We start from the raw sequence: 16,014 nt of genomic DNA, 5'->3' as shown, positions 1-16,014 counted from the left end.
TAGTGTGTTATGTTGGTTTATAGTGCGGAGCGATCTATCACCAGCCCCGACTACCATGTACCAACTACATATGCAACGGACCGCGAACGAGCAAGCAGCACAGGCATACTCTGACATGATGCTGGCTTATTGCAAACTGTGAATTGGAGGGGACTTGGGACGGAGAGCTGCTAAAGCAGGAAGTATCCTCCGCGACCAAAGGGCGAGCTGAAGTCAAGACCTACTGTACTAACTAACATAACCCCTCTTTCTGCAGAGGTCGATCGGTGCCATCTACGGCAAGCTGTCTCTCGCCCTACGGACTACTACTTTGGACAATTCCGCTCCAATTAGTGTTGGAACCAGCTACATGAGCACAGAGGAGCTGCAGTGGATGTAGGAGACAGCGCCGTGCCTAAAGATGGATGGATAGCTGTCCAGCCCTGTTGAACAGTGGCCCATCTGGAATGTACCCAACTGGCCCATGACTTTTATCTCCAGGTTCTGGTGGGCTGATCGTCGACTCAGGCGCATGCCAGTGTAGCGTGACGTTGCGATGCAGGTGGTTGCACTAAAGGTCGGTGCTACAAGCGAGGAGAGCGGTGCATGCCCTGGAGTCCATGGACAGGTACAGACCGCGGATGTGCTGGCGCCGACCGGCCTTTTAGTAGGGTTGGCGACGATCGCATCTATACAACACAAACAGGTTAGACTGACAAGCGACCATGAACTAACTGCCAGAGAGATGTTCATTAGCACGATGATTGTGCAACAGTGGTGTAACCAACACAGCCGCCACATATGAGTCTCAGAGTACTCAATACAATAGTACTCGATCTTAATCCTTATATCGAGCTACCTTGTGTATCTACGTTTGTCAAGTAGACAGACCACCAACAAGCGTCGATCTCTGCCGGCTTTAGTGGCATCCTTTAGTGGCATCCCTCTTCCCTCGGAAGCAAACCCCACCTGGCGGGCCTCGCACGTTGGGCTGTTTGCTAGTGATTGCTAGCCCTGTCCGTGCCCGTGTAATGATTCTGCCAGTATCTATCGCCCTTTTGCTCCCCTTCTGACAACCCAACGACGATCGCGGCTTGGCATCACCGGGCGAGAATCACAATCCGCATCCGCGCTCTTCCGTTCTGTATGAACTGCCCGGGCGGCATAAACACCGTCCATGCGCTTCTCGTCACCTTTTCTTACATCCACGCACCTCCCGTCTACAGACACATCTGTCCTTCCCGGAGAACTCTCGCATTGAACCATTCAATCATTGTCGAGCCTCTTTCTCTAGTTAAGTTTTATAAGTATATTATCCACTTTTTTTTTCTCTCTCTTTGACCGTTTTCAGGCCTGGCTGGCCCTTTCCCACCGCACCCGTACTTATGCATCGTATGACCAGCACTGACTCATCGCTCATGACGCGACGCTCGTCGTGAGGAAAGATCGGATACTTGTTGCGATCATGTCGTTGACGTCATGGTATGGTTCCTCTAGACTGCTTGATAGAAGTAAAACCCACATCATGGTTACAATTGTCTATGAGGATGAGAATGAAGGTGGATGTTACTATTGTCTTATTGTGAATGCCACTGTCCTGGTGAGTCTATCTACCAACACGATCAGACTACGCAGCAATCATTGCCATATTGGACTGCTGGACATCCGTGCTGTCAAGCCGACACACAAACTAAATGGGACCCGCCATAAAAATTAGGCCTGATAAGATCGACCCGATCCCATGACCTCGCGTTCGGCACATCCGGCTCAATCGGCTTACTTTACACTCTTCAGGTTTCCCTGCCTGTGTCTGGCGGCATTTGCACGAAGGCTGCCGCATTTCAATCTCCGTCATCGATGGGAGGCCTAGACTACAACTGTCATGTTGACATGTCGCCATTCAGGGTTTACCACTCTTACATATGGCGTTCAGCTTACAGGTCATCGCATGTGTAGGTCCTTAGGTAGTAAGTACTAGTGATTGGACGGACCATTTCCGATGCATCGCCCAATCATTTTCTTGATCAGGCTCATAAACTCGGAGACTTTTCTTTCCATGTGGATTCCACCGCAACTTTGGTCGAATTAATTCGATTGGCGAAAAAATTTTGATATTGGGCAAGGGTACGCAAAACAGCCGGCGGATGCCGCCCGCAGAGCTCATTCTTTCTAAGCGGAGACAAACCATGGCTCAGCACTTGACTATACTAGGCAGGCCATAATCTCCGTGCCGCTAATTCCGGCTTCACTCCGATGATGGTGCCGCTTTAACCGGTTGGCCTGGTTGGTGAGACTGCTCAGGTACTCCCTTTACAGTTTCTGGTTCCTTTGTGATTCGCTCCTGGACTGTCACGCTAGCTGGTACGGTTCATTAAGCGACATCGAGGATAACTATAACAGCCAGCTCTTCTCTAGCAGGTTCGATGGCCATCAACTAGATGGTCCGATCAATTATCGTTGATTAATCTGGCAGGGCATAGGGGTCCTAACTCTCAGGGTGGCACAGAAGCACTCACTTCGGTCCAGAAACGCCCTCTTCTTATACATTCCCGTATGCTAGGGAACTACTACCCCAGATTCTTTGCTCGTTCAGGGCCATTTCCAATACTATTGGCTTTTCCAATATGCCAATTTCCATAGCTACTTCAGCTTACATGATCTCAAGTGCCGTTTCGCGTCATGCCCGTCTCACAAGGCATAGTACTTAATACTAAACTACACCTTAGCCAGAGTGTTTTTATCGAGCCTTCTTCATTCACTTTTCTCGTTCAGTTTAACTTGCCGAAGAATGTGCAAGGCGCAGTATACGTAAGGTCAAGTGATTGCGAACCACACCCCTTACATGAAGATGTCAGTCATATACTGTGTTTTACCAAACCGCAAGCATAGCCCTTAGAGTAGGTAAGTGTGACCAGCAGTCACCGCAACATGCCGCAAAAACGGTGAGGGTGACTGCGGGGAGATACAAACCAACCCTACTAGTCTGAAACGAGACATGGATATGTCCTGCAGTAGTCACAAGTTTATGATCCCTATCACAAGACAGCCTTTCGCTACATTCTACATTACTTGTCTGATTAACTAGCTCACGCGACATAAGAAATCAACTACACCAATGCCTACTAAGTACTAACAATAAGGAAACCCCCGAAAATCGGCGCCGGAATGGCCATCCAGGCACAAGTACCTTGCTACTTTGTACACAGATGATCTCTCTGATCCAAGCGAGACGGACCAATCGCTTATACACACAGCACCAATAACATCTACTAGACAGATGCTAGATGCTTCTCCTGTACCGCGCCTGCTGTGATCATCACTACTTAGCCCTATTAGGTCCAATCGAGCGGGTAATCCCGAACGCAAGTGACTACACAGTAGTCTATCACGTCGGAGCTCGGATGTTCGGGTTTTGAGGAAGCTAGCTTGTGCTTGCTTTTCTTTCTGTAGTTACTGCTTTGTTGATCGTTGGTCAATAGATAGATCCCCTGCTACGCTGTCTCTGGAATTATATCCCACTCCTTATAATTGAAGGGGCCTTCAGGGTGATCTAGTCTGATCTGTGGCCATTGCTCATTTAAGCAAATGGTCAACTTATGCACTTAAGTAAAGCACCCAACTGAAATACTACGTATCCTGTAGCTACTATACAAAGCTACATTGGATAGGATAACTTTTCCATAAAATCTTTGTAAGGCCAACTGACAACCACATACCAACTAGTCTTATGGTTCCCCTCCAACAAACATCTCATTAGTTAATGCACAATCGATGCATGTACTAGCTAGCTAGCTACTTCCCTAGCCAGCCTTACACCGATAGCTCTAAGCCTTATGAAAACCCCTATAATACTTACTTACTTTTTCTATCCCCTTTTCTTTGCCCAAGTTTGTTTTACTTTTTTCTTTCCTCACCCTTTCTATTTTGTCTGTCTATATGCCTGCCTTTTATCCTTGAATGCATGTAGCCATGCCTTTCCCCTGAGAGGGAGGGGGTATTCTATGGAGTACTAATCTATGTACCTATCTGAACATGAGTGGGTAAGAGTATTACCTAACATGGATAGATGCTACAAATAGCTATACCAAATACTAAGTGACTATTGACTAACTATGCTTAGTACTAGATTATTTACGCACCTGTACCCCTGTAGTCTGTAGTAGTCTGCCTCTTTACAACCCGTCTGTTAGATAAATAATCCATGTAGCATCTCGATACAGTAGCATGCTTATACATGGTTTCCAGAATCTGGACCAGAGATAATTGTGCGTTGTTGAGCTCATTGAGCGCAGTTCAACTTGTCTTGGTATGATTGAAGGGAGGGGTAAGTATAAGTATAAGAAGGTGGGTGGGGGTGCTGAGTAGCATGAGCTTTTCTCTGTATGATTCTAGACAGAAGGTCTGAGCAGTATATATCTGTGAGTAAGGTGGGATGTATCAGAAATATGCATTCCAGTGGAAAGATGTGTCTCGTTGTATTTGGCCATTCTGTTTCGGGCTCTCAAGTACGCGATTGAGTATAGCGAGGTTAGTGATGGCGTGGTAGGTAGAACGGAATGCAGGCAGACATCTTAATGAAAATAATTATACATGAGCTGAAAAAATACCTACGCAGCAAGAATTTAATAAAAAATTTACCATTATACGCAATCAACAAAAGAACAACTTCTCCATTAATCAATCCCATCGATATACATCCGCCGGAACAACCTCCCCCCGAGCCCGACATCTGGAGTAGTAAAGTTGAAAATAGCCCCAAACCCATATCACATGACCAGCACCCAATCATCCCCCATCCCAACAAGGCTTAGCGCCCCCATCAAGCGAGATGGTCCGAGCCCGCATCACGGAAACCGGAAAGACACACAAACGGAATTTCGACCCTAACCTTTTCGTTGAATCCCCGTCCCCCTTCAACGCCCAGCGACGACAAACCGCCTGCCAAACACCGTCTCATCCCCAGGTTTCTCTCGCCTCAGATTCAAGATGACTCACGAGTCCGTTTGGTACAGCCGGCCCCGCAAGTAAGTTGAAATCCGTGCCGATGAAATTTGGTATAGATGTGGTTGCTAATTGATCTGTGATGGATAGGTTCGGCAAGGGTTCCCGTTCTTGGTGCGTATTCTGCGATTTTTCCTGAGGAGATAATGTGTGGGATTGGGAGAGAGATTCGGAGAGGAGAGAAGAAATGAAATCGAATGGAGGACATATACGAAAATATGAAAGGAAGTTATGTGCTGATTCGTTGTGTTGGAATAATACAGCCGTGTCTGCTCCCACCGCGCCGGTCTGATCCGCAAGTACGGGGTATGGATATATTCAGACTTCTGCGATGCGAAATATTGGGGTGCTGGAATAATGGCTAACTGGTTTTGCGTACAGATGAACATCTGCCGTCAGTGCTTCCGTGAGAAGTCCTCTGACATCGGTTTCCACAAGGTTGGTTTCACCATCACCCACATGCATATTCCAGCACCAGTACCACAATCACATTATATCCGAAATGGCATTGGCATGGCGAGGAGGATATCGAAAGAGAAAGAGATGGGACTTGCGACGACGAAAAAGAATGGGTACCAGGAACGGAATGAAATGAAAAGAAATGAAATGCCACTACGACATCGACAGCCAAAACCACAATCACGCCACACAACTCAAACCCAGAGAAACCTAACTAACACACCGTCTCACCCAAACAGTACCGTTAAATCGAATCTTCTCCATCCCCCATATCATCATCGATCCCCATTTTCCGTTACTCACGACGATGATTCGTTAAAAACGTGCTCGTGGCGCTTTCGATTCTCTCTTTCACATACACCACCCAATCATCAAATAAACCAACGATCCCCCACAATTCCCATGTCGGGGGATTAGCGGAGGAAGAAGAAATACAGGGGGGGATAACGGTAGCCTCTTATATTCTTTTACCACAGTGTGTGTGTGCGTTGTGTGTCTGTGAAATCGAAAACGCAAATGAAATCCGAAACCCGGGCTTGATTTTCAATGGAATGAAATAAAATGGTGTTTTTCTTATTTGTTCATGGTGGAATTTCCTTTAATCTTTCTTAGGTGTGATTGAGGAAGAGATGGGATTTGAGGGTTAGAGACGAGAGGGGGTGGGTTTAGGTTGTTGTTGTTGGCTGGTGTGGACGGTATTTCCTATTGAATTGAGGATCTCTTGATAATCACCGATTCTTCCCCCCGGCTTGTCCTGTGAGAGGTGGGGGTGCTGCTGGGGATCGTATCATTCGTATGGGCTGGTTATGCATGTCTTTTGGGATCGTGCGGCTCTGCTCTAGTTGATATTTCCGGCTTATTGATGGGTGTAGTCAGTTGGGTTTGGGTCCAGTTATCGGACTGCCTCTGGTGGATAGTTCCTGTAGGACCTGCGTAGTGTAGATGACTGACTGGGAGTATGTCATGAGTCACATGGAAGCATCTATGTCAGTCTAGGTGTACAGTTTAACGCAGCCTTGGTTTTAATCTACTGAATCAGAATCAAGTGATCGAAATATCCATACTGTCTGTATTCGCCAGTCATATCTAGCGAGGCACTCAGCCATGTATACCCACACCTGCAACCTTAACCTTCTACTATACCTGGTAGTCTTGACGCATATGCACGCCGCAGACATACCCGCTATATCTAAGCGAATGAGCGTATAAAGCAAGCAAAGAAAAGAAACGCAACACAACACGACAAGCATCAGTCTTGCATCCGTGATCGAAGATGCCAACCACAACTCTCCCACACGAGCATACATGCAACCAACCAATCAAACAATAATAATACAACTCCTAGCCGTGGACTCCGAGTCGCTGAAGAGAAACCGAATGCGAGAAGATGAGGCAGCCGCCAGTGTACAATGTGATGTGATGATGTGGTGTGATGGTACACGATAAGTAGCTAGCTTCTTTGCGGCGCAGAAGCCAGTGATCGAAGATTGTAGAATAGGAGATACGCGTCGGCGTTGAGGACTTCTGCCTCGGTGACAGCGGTGACTTTGTCGTCGTTGAAGAGTACCCACTGAGAAGTTCGGGTTAGGAACGGCTGTTTAGGAGTAATCTGACTGAGGGAGATCAAGAACTCACATCATCGCCCTGGCGGCAGTAGACGTAGTAATGCCCCGCATCGAGTTTGCCTTGATGGACTACGGCAGATGAGAGGTCATATACGAATCTGGACCTGTCAACTTTGGCCTGCGGGCAGGTTGTATAAGGGAGCATGTTGATCGATAGTGGAAAGTCGATTTTGCCTTCTAGTTTCTCCGAGACGGAAAAGGTGTGTTCAAAGCGCTGTATTGGGTAAGTCTGTGTCTGGTCCTAGGAAATTTGCGCAGGAACATACCTTTAGCTGCATGCACAGAATGGCGGGTAATTTTCGAATGCGCAGTTGTTTGGTGGCCTTCTGTGGTGTTCCGCCGCAGTGACTGCAGTTGTACACGCCTGCCATTAGTTTCTCCGGAGACGTGTAGCTCTCCAGACATCCACTCAGGGTAGGCGTCGACGAAACTCCTGTGCCACCCATGGCGCGTTTCTTCGCCTGCACTTGAACATCGAGACTGAGATCCACCATAGGATCATCCGTTCGTGTGACGTTGCCACACTTATCGCAAGTCACGCTGCTTCGGAGCTTGCCGTAGAAGGTCTTGTGAAAGAAGCAAGGACAACCCTTTTCATGACCTTCTCGGTGATTCTCGGTACTAAGGTGAAGCTTGTCGACGAGGAATTGGTAATACTCGTGTGCGTCTTGTTGTTGATAACCTGCTAATGTCTGAATAAATTGCCGTTAGTGCCATTGATCAGGATTTAGTGTCCGTGATAACATACAGAGCTTGCACGCCATGACGCTAGAAGAAGATTGAGAGCTGCGAACCCTTCCGGTTTGTCGCTGCTGTTGAAATCCGCGAAGGCCTCCGCAACTGCACATCCTACGCAGTCAGAAGCAGTGCAGTCGTGGGGCTGATGACCGTTCCCAAGGAAATAGGTGTTCAGTATTGGGTCGTGCAGGAGGGTTTGAAGGATGACATTGAGATAGCAGGTTTGCCCGAGGTTGAACAAGCCCCTGACACCTTGCTTAGCGCAAGGACGCTTGCTAGCATTGCTCCGAATGTAAAGCTCGTCCGCAGAGCTATCGCTGAAGCGACGTTTCTTGGCGACTTTGTCGTGTTAGTGCTATACCAAACGGGAGAGTAGGTCAAATGCTAACCTTGAAGAGCGCTTTCTGTTGTTGAGCACCGAAGTCGTTCGAGGCCATGGTCATAGACGAAATCTCCACAAGCCTGGCAATATACTGTGCGGGCTCGCGAATCCATGTCTCGAACACTGTTAGTCAACATTGATAGGAAAAGGCAAGAATCACCTACAGAATTGATGGCTAGTCTTCTCGGTATGGGCTTTTCGGCCGCCCATCGGCATCGTTTCACCGCATGTCAAACAGTTGTACTTTGGTTTCAGAAAATCTTTGGATTTGAGACGACCGTTCTGCTTCGATGAATCCATCGCTCGCTGAAAATGGCCTAATGAATTATGCGCTTTGATAAAAGCGTTCTTGAACTGCTCTGCAGTGCTCACATCCTGCCCCATTAGCGTGGCCAGATGCTCTGTTATCAGGTCAGTAAAGGGGCCAAAAAAGATCCGGGAAACAGCTCTGCGCATGAATTCCACATACCGCAGCCATATTCGGCCTCAGAAAGTAATGATATGGAGAGGACGCTAGCCATTGTGTGAGGTAGTTATGAATGAACGTATTGAAACAAGTGTCACAGCTCGCACGTGAAGCCTATCCTGGCTCAGCCTAGAGTGAGGCTCCCAGTTGAGATGGGTGAAGGAGTGTGTTAAAAGAGGTAGTACAGTTATCCTCTCAATGTAGAGAGAAGGAGATGATAAGGATATTCAGCAGGTCAACTGCAGATCAAGTAGGAATCCATGGATCGGACGGACTACCCTGGAGGACTCTGCAGGCATGAATCATATCAGCTCTGTATGCTAGGGGACGTCAGGTCCTCCAATGGGGATGAAGAGAAAGAAATGCACCTTCACAAGACGTGCCAATAGCAAAGCCACCGAAGCAGTGGAATGTCGAGAGCGGGCAGCAGTTCACTCGAGTGTTTCTCCGCAGCCACCGGGTGTTCCGCAGTTCAAATCGGGATCGGACTTGGTCACGGCGGGATCCCCCCTCGAGTCACTCGGTCCCTCGCTGTCTTCTTGTTCAGGACCGTGCAAGGACAGCCCCAATGAAATAGACGGACAGAGACCACAAATGATACAATACACAAGTAGGTCAATTATATATACGGATAGAGATCGTCCCGTGAAGACAGGCACGGTGGGCGCTGGATGCAAGACAGATCTTTTTTTCGCCAGGGTCGACCGCGGCTCCGGGGCGATAAGAAACCGGGACTGCATTTGATCCGAGATCGTTGCTTTGGCGTCTTTGGCTTCCTTACTGGGTGTGCTTTCCGGGGTATTTTGAATTTTTATTTTTTTGCATTTATTATGTCGCCTCGACAAATCACCCAACATGATATATACACTGGCAAACTATGGCCGTGCGCCTCCAAATATCACGATGGGGCATCTGATCCTTGATGATGTCTTTCCCCATTGACCCCGGGGTGGGTCATTCTGGGGACGGGCGATGGTCCTACAACGCTTATTCGAGCCGCAAGGACACCCACTTTCAACACTTGGAATATTTTGCATTCATCATTATGCGTAATGCTATCATACGTGACCAGATTTTCTCCGGGCCCTGAAATAGTTGTGGGCACTAGACTGGAGTTTTCCAGCCTACCCTAACTCTACCACCTGGGCTAGCTAGAACTTCCCTCAGAAAGATCCGAGCCGCTGAGATCGGACAGGCCGCTCGGCAGGCTTCGTGTTACGGAACGCTATCGTCGCCGTAGGTTCTTTCAGGAACGGGGTTCCCCTCAAGGTTTGGAGGCGCGTTGCGAATTGCAGGGATTCTCTACGGATTGCCAATAGCAGACCGTTCCCTTCGCGCAAGTCTTTGTGCCTCTCCAGGCTCAACCGTCTGCGCCCTGTTGAAAATTTCTACCATCCGGGTTCCTGCCTTCACCGCAATCCTCGTCCGCGGGGCAATGCGCTGGGACGGGCGCCGCGATTGGCGCCCCGTGTCGCATACCGACTGCTTGTCGAACCACGCGTGGATCCTCTGGTGGTGCCACGCGACGGGGCCGGGATTTTGGCCGAAGGCTTGGAGGGAACGGTGCTCGAAGGATGTTCGATGAAGGAAGTGTCCGTAGTCCTAAGTGCGTCATGTTGTTAGTATGAGGAAAGCAATCAACAACTAGCCCGGGGAGTAATCAAAACTCACATGAATGTCATCTCCGCTTCAGTGGTCGCTTTCAGCTGTTCGGCTTCGGCTTCTACCCGTGCTATTAGTATTGGATCTTCCTTTTACATAGCTGTGTCCATACCATTCTGTGCCTCTGCTTGCTTGGCTCTCCGGAAAGACTCTGGAATGGGCGCCTGTATCCGATCGTCAGCTTAGGAGGGAAGACAGCCACTATTCTCAGTCGCAATTACCTCTGGGAAGTCCACACAGAACGCGTTCATGTTCAATCCATAGAGGAAACTGGCAAAACTCTCACTGAACCGAGTTAAACTTTCGTGCATCAGCTGAAGGTGCATGAAGTTGGCCTCGAGGTCGGCCATGGAGTCTGCAAGCTCTGCAAACTGGGGTTCCAAGGCATTGATGGCAGGCTGGGTGTAGCCTGCCATACCAATACTGCTGCCATAGCCATGAGCTTCGCGGATCGACGACCGGGAACTGGGTCTTAAGGGAGTCGTGGGTCGCGACGAGGGCCGTGGGCGAGACGATGAGCGGGCAAAAGCATCCATGACGATTCTGAGACTGTGCACCCAAATTGAAGGCTGCAACCAAGCCCGTTGAGAGACACTGATAAGACAAAATAGGAATAAGCACAGTATAGAAGAAAAGCTGTCACAAATATGCGACTTGACGCAGTTGTGTTTCAAGTTGTGTATGGAGGAGTTGCGAAAGATTGGGTTTGTTGATGTTGATCCCCGCTTTAGGCAAGGCCGAGTCACTGGACCCTCCTTTTTCATGCCTCAGGTGTCTGCAGATTTGCTGCCCGGGGGCGCCACTGTGACCCAAAATGGTCCAATCAGCCTATAATTAGGACTACTTAGTTCTTCCGTCTAGTCCGGAGGGGACCCCTGGTGTGATTATCATCATTGGATTGCGGACGGGCAAAAATAAGAGACTTGGCAATCCATCCTGTTCGCTTGCTTCATCTTCCTCTCCCCATTATTGCCGCATCCAACCGCTGTGAGTTCCCCTTAGTCTCCTGCAGCTGAACCTTGTCTGTGAAGGTTCCAAGCGAACTGCACCGTCCGCCTTCTCTTCGCCTCCTTCCCTCTCGCCTTCCTTCCCCGCATTATTTCCGGCTGGAAATTTAGGCTCGGATCTTCGTCTCTCATTTTACTCACGAGGACACCAGGAAAAGACAGCCGGCATCTCTGCTTTTGGGATTTGACTCGTCCTTCTCCAATCGCCTTCTGGCCCTCACGAATAAGCACATGCATGCTTGTTCCTCCCTGCGCCGCCGTCTACCTCCATCCTCGGCCAATTCCATCAAATTCGCGTCGGGCAGACTCCTGCATTCAGGACGTGCACAGATCTTCCCACCGCGGTGCTCTAATCAAAGTCCTCTGATTTGGTCTCGATCCTTCAGACGACCCTTCTCCACTTCGCCGTTGTCCCAACCTTACAAACCGAGGGAAGCTGCGTCGTTCTGGTCAGTCACATTCACCCTACTTCTTATCGGAGCAGGAGCCTGGCTGCAGGATAAATACCGCAAGTCGGGAGGTGATATTCCTACGATCTCCGACTCACTCGAACCTTTGCAAGAATCGCAAGTACCCTTTCTCGGCGTCATCGAAACCCTAAAGACAATGCCTATGGATCTACCACCCGGGACTGTGGGGAATCTCACACCAGAGCAGGAAGCCAAGCTGCAAGAGCTTTGGGTCCTGCTGTTGAAGGTCTGCGGTGTCAATTTGGATGCTATTGAACAGATTCAGCAGCAGAACGGCGACGCTGCTGCTGCAAGCCAACCCCAAGATAAGAAGAAACAGCCCAAGCGGAGTAGGTTCGGTCTTTTCGGGCGGAGCAACACGGATGAGGAGGAAGATAGCGCTAGCGACAAGGGGACCAACGGGATCGCTTCGAGTCTCGCTTCTATCAGCATCGCCGATGGAGATGACAAGTATGGCCAATCGAAGGAGTTCCAGCAGGCGCTTGTGGATATGAAGCCTGAGGAGATCCGGGTGACTCTTTGGAATATGGTCAAGCATGACAATCCCGATTCTCTGCTCTTGCGCTTCCTGCGCGCGCGAAAGTGGGACGTCAAGAAGGCTCTGGTCATGTTGATCTCTACGCTTCGCTGGAGACTGCTGGATGTGAAGTTGGATGAGGACATCATGCAGAATGGCGAGCAAAGTGCTCTGAAGAAATCCCAGAGTTCAGATCCCGCTGAGAAGAAGGCCGGTGAAGACTTCCTGTTGCAGATGCGCATGGGCAAGAGTTTCCTCCATGGTGTGGACAAGCTTGGCCGGCCGATCTGCGTCGTCAGAGTGCGCTTGCACAAGGCCGCCGACCAGGAGACAGAAGCTTTGGACCGGTTCACTGTGTACACAATTGAGACCGCTCGGATGATGCTTGCACCTCCAGTCGAAACAGCTGTGAGTATACAATCTCACGGTAAGAGTAGCATGCACTGACAGGTAATAGTGTGTTGTCTTCGATATGACCGATTTCTCCCTAGCAAACATGGTAGGCACCCTGTCAACTGCCAACAGATTCCATCTCTGACATGTTATAGGACTATCACCCGGTGAAGTATATGATCAAGTGCTTCGAAGCCAACTACCCGGAGTGTCTGGGAGTTGTTCTGATTCACAAGGCTCCTTGGATCTTCTCAGGTTAGTTCTTCAGATTTGATATCCAAGGGAACCATCCTAACCTCGATTGCAGGTATCTGGAATATCATTAAGGGCTGGCTCGACCCTGTGGTCGCCTCTAAGATCCAGTTCACCAAGAATGTCCAGGACTTGGAGAAGTTCATTCCCAAAGATCGCATCATGAAAGAGCTTGAAGGTGACGAAAACTGGGCCTACAAGTATGTCGAGCCTCAACCCGACGAGAACAAGCTTCAGGAGGACACAGCCAAGCGGGACGAAATGGTGGCCGAGAGACAGCAGCTGGCGCAGGAGCTTCAAGGCGCCACCATCGAGTGGATCTCTTCGACGATGAAGAAGGATGAGAGCGCCGTCAAGGCGGCGGTAGACAAGAGAAAGGACCTGATCGAGCGCTTAAGGGTCCAATACTGGCAGCTTGACCCATACGTTCGGGCCACCTCCTTGTACGATAGACTAGATGTCATCCAAGGTGAGGGTAAGATCGAGTTCTATCCCACGAAGAGCAAGGTTGAGGGAAACGCACTTAACGACGAGAAGGCCGAGTAATACGCTCCGAGCCTTGGTATGAGGATAGACTGTTAGAGTGTGTTGATAGAGGACTACTTGTCATAATAACGCTCACATCGTGAGAGCATGTACATACAGCTTCTACCTGTCTGTCATGGAGCATGTATACTTGGATTGCGGTTTTTGTTGGTGGTTTCAAATGGAGCAATGGATTTTTCTTGATAGATGCATTCCCACAGAAGTTGGCTATCATCTTCTGTATCATAGCTTACAGTGTGTACCCTACAGATATTCCAATTGTGAAAGCAGAACTGATAATAATAGCACATGGCATGTAAATAGACGCAGCCGTAGCCCTTGCTATATCCGCACTACTTACTTACACCCTTTACATCTTAGCCTTGAGCTCCTCGAACAGAGCCTTCAGCTTATCCATATCGGTTTCCTGAGCGGGCCAGCCGACACCGAGACCTTCCTTCTCGTTAGGCTTGGGGATCTATTCCAGCATCCTGTTAGCAAGTGAAACTAATCAATGGCATTATGAGCAGCCATATGCTGTTCCTTGAAGTGCGCGATAACATACCATGTGGAAGTGAACCTGAAAACGTCAAACATTAGCATTAATCCCCCCCCCTCCAATATCTATAAAAGAATATCAACTTACATGATCAACAACCTGGTGCGCTATGCGACCGTTGTTCTGGAGGATATTGAAGTCCTCGGCGCCAGTGGCCTTGGCGATCTTCTTTGCGACGGGCTGTTTGATTTGTTGAAGATTCCTTGTTAGTATCTGTTCGTTCCTGTGGCTAGGTAGGTAGGTAGCTGCGGGGAAGACTGAAAGAGGAGAAGGGGAGGGGGGGTTAAGTGCTCGCAGGGTCCTCGATCAGGCGGGACCTTATAAAAGCATGCGGATCGAGCCCTGAGCTTATTTTAAGAGTGCTTGTCGGCGCTGTTTACGTACCAGGATTTCCTGAAGATCTTCGTCGGGGATGTCGGTGAGCTTGGCTCCGTGGTATTTGGGGATCACGAGCTGTGGTTTGGGGGTGAGATGTTAGCTTGGTTTGGTTTCTTGTTTTGGTCGTCTTTGGGAGAGGAGGCGTGGAGGTTATGGGGTTTATTGAGGGTTTGGTATTGAAGTGTCGGTGTGGAATTTGTGGATAAGTATTGGTTTTGAAGGACTGTCGACTGCATCTCTCGATGTAGAGAGCAAGGAAGTTGTCGTGCGGGGGTCATATTCCAGATAGAGGGGCATATGCCATTCGCGAAAATAGGGGAGCACACTTACAGCATGTCCACGGCTAAGAGGCTGGATATCGAGGAAGGCAAAGACCTTGTCGCTCTCGAAGAGCTTGAAAGAAGGGATATCACCTATTGTTTACGTCGGGTTAGCCGGATCGGATCACTGCTACCAGCGGGCGCAGTTGGAGAACAAAGAATATAGTATTTGTAGGTGGGCAGAGGTAGGAGGCACCGTACCCTTGATGATCTTGCAGAAGATGCAGGCAGCGGAAGACATCTTGTGTGACGAGGTTGAGTATATACGTTGATGGCAATTAATGTAATAATGTCTGAGGGGAATTGAAGGTCGCAATGGCTGGATGCGGGGTTAGCAATCGCAAGGCGGAAGAAGACGAAAAGATAAGTTGAGGGAAGAAAAAGGTTCGCGCCGGCGAGGTCTCGAACTTATGGCGGGTGGCTGACGGAGGGTACTATAAGAAGCACTTTAAGGTAGAATCTGCGAGGAGTGGGACAAACTAGCTCAGAACCCATTTCTTGCCTTTTACCAGAGATGGCCGTGGTTTGCCCAAAAGACTCCTCTCATCAATCTTTGGAATCACCCATCGACACAGCTGTCGATTTTATTGTTTTTCTTTTTCTTGGTCGTTATTGTATGATCTAAGTAGATTATGTTCGTCTTTTCTTGCAACTTTCTACCCCCTTTTATGGTAGTTTTCGAGAAAGGGGTGCGTTTGCGTTGCCTTTAAGGGTGCGTGTGCGTAACTGGCTATACTGAGCGACCAAGTCCATAAAGCTAAGGGGAACGAACACATGGTTGCCGGCTCCCAGAAACAGTTGTCTTCAGACATTTCACCCACTACTGATTATTATCAGTATCCCTCCATTCAGTTGAAACACTGATCTTGTATACTGTGCTCAAGCACTGATCGAGTCTTCCGCAAGCGGAAGCTCTCCTCCCCCTTGTGTCTTTAGCAGTACATGTCGTGTTGTTTGAATCGTTGGGTGGATGCAATCGTCCTCTTTAGACACCAGGTACTCGCAACTTGGAAAACTTATACCGTGCAATGAACATGGCATTGAAGCCTATAAGGAGAACTAACTTCGCCCTGATTCAATCCGTCTTTCAGCAAGGTTCCAGTCCGTATGGCTGGTCCGTCTTGCATTGGTCAACCCACTACTACAACTGCTCCACGCCCTGTCAATCGGTAATGACGCCGGAGGCCTTCCCTACCCCTCATCATCAATAGAATCGCATATTGCCGAGCTACTCTTGTACCTTCCTATATAAGCGGCCAAGACCGTTGGAGTACGAGAAAA

The 16,014-nt window shown here is 49.0% G+C and overlaps 4 protein-coding genes across 4 annotated transcripts; 1 reads left to right on the top strand and 3 right to left on the bottom strand.

Moving 5' to 3' along the window:
• Nucleotides 1-6,889: 6,889 nt before the first annotated feature.
• Nucleotides 6,890-8,705, bottom strand: AtWU_08275 (putative ubiquitin C-terminal hydrolase Ubp8; the record flags this gene model as incomplete). The annotated part of the gene is made up of 7 exons (XM_035503383.1): nt 6,890-7,009; nt 7,075-7,278; nt 7,331-7,756; nt 7,813-8,141; nt 8,192-8,299; nt 8,349-8,585; nt 8,654-8,705. 7 exons carry the CDS (start codon nt 8,703-8,705, stop codon nt 6,890-6,892), a joined length of 1,476 nt encoding a protein of 491 aa, XP_035359276.1.
• Nucleotides 8,706-10,059: 1,354 nt separating this feature from the next.
• AtWU_08274 (DASH complex subunit DAM1) lies at nt 10,060-10,848 on the bottom strand (the record flags this gene model as incomplete). Its single annotated transcript, XM_035503382.1, has 4 exons — nt 10,060-10,252; nt 10,322-10,373; nt 10,425-10,476; nt 10,534-10,848. The coding sequence occupies 4 exons, from the start codon at nt 10,846-10,848 to the stop codon at nt 10,060-10,062; spliced, it is 612 nt and encodes a 203-aa protein (XP_035359275.1).
• A 111-nt stretch (nt 10,849-10,959) lies between these two features.
• AtWU_08273 (CRAL-TRIO domain-containing protein) lies at nt 10,960-13,497 on the top strand (the record flags this gene model as incomplete). The annotated part of the gene is made up of 5 exons (XM_035503381.1): nt 10,960-10,991; nt 11,472-12,714; nt 12,764-12,805; nt 12,855-12,954; nt 13,007-13,497. The coding sequence occupies 5 exons, from the start codon at nt 10,960-10,962 to the stop codon at nt 13,495-13,497; spliced, it is 1,908 nt and encodes a 635-aa protein (XP_035359274.1).
• A 349-nt stretch (nt 13,498-13,846) lies between these two features.
• Nucleotides 13,847-14,974, bottom strand: AtWU_08272 (HIT family protein; the record flags this gene model as incomplete). The annotated part of the gene is made up of 6 exons (XM_035503380.1): nt 13,847-13,954; nt 14,042-14,056; nt 14,123-14,215; nt 14,420-14,488; nt 14,744-14,826; nt 14,935-14,974. The coding sequence occupies 6 exons, from the start codon at nt 14,972-14,974 to the stop codon at nt 13,847-13,849; spliced, it is 408 nt and encodes a 135-aa protein (XP_035359273.1).
• Nucleotides 14,975-16,014: the final 1,040 nt, after the last annotated feature.

Source organism: Aspergillus tubingensis (genome assembly GCF_013340325.1).
Source record: "Aspergillus tubingensis WU-2223L DNA, scaffold_9, whole genome shotgun sequence".
NCBI lineage: Eukaryota > Fungi > Ascomycota > Eurotiomycetes > Eurotiales > Aspergillaceae > Aspergillus > Aspergillus tubingensis.
This window is presented reverse-complemented; position numbering and strand designations above follow the sequence as displayed.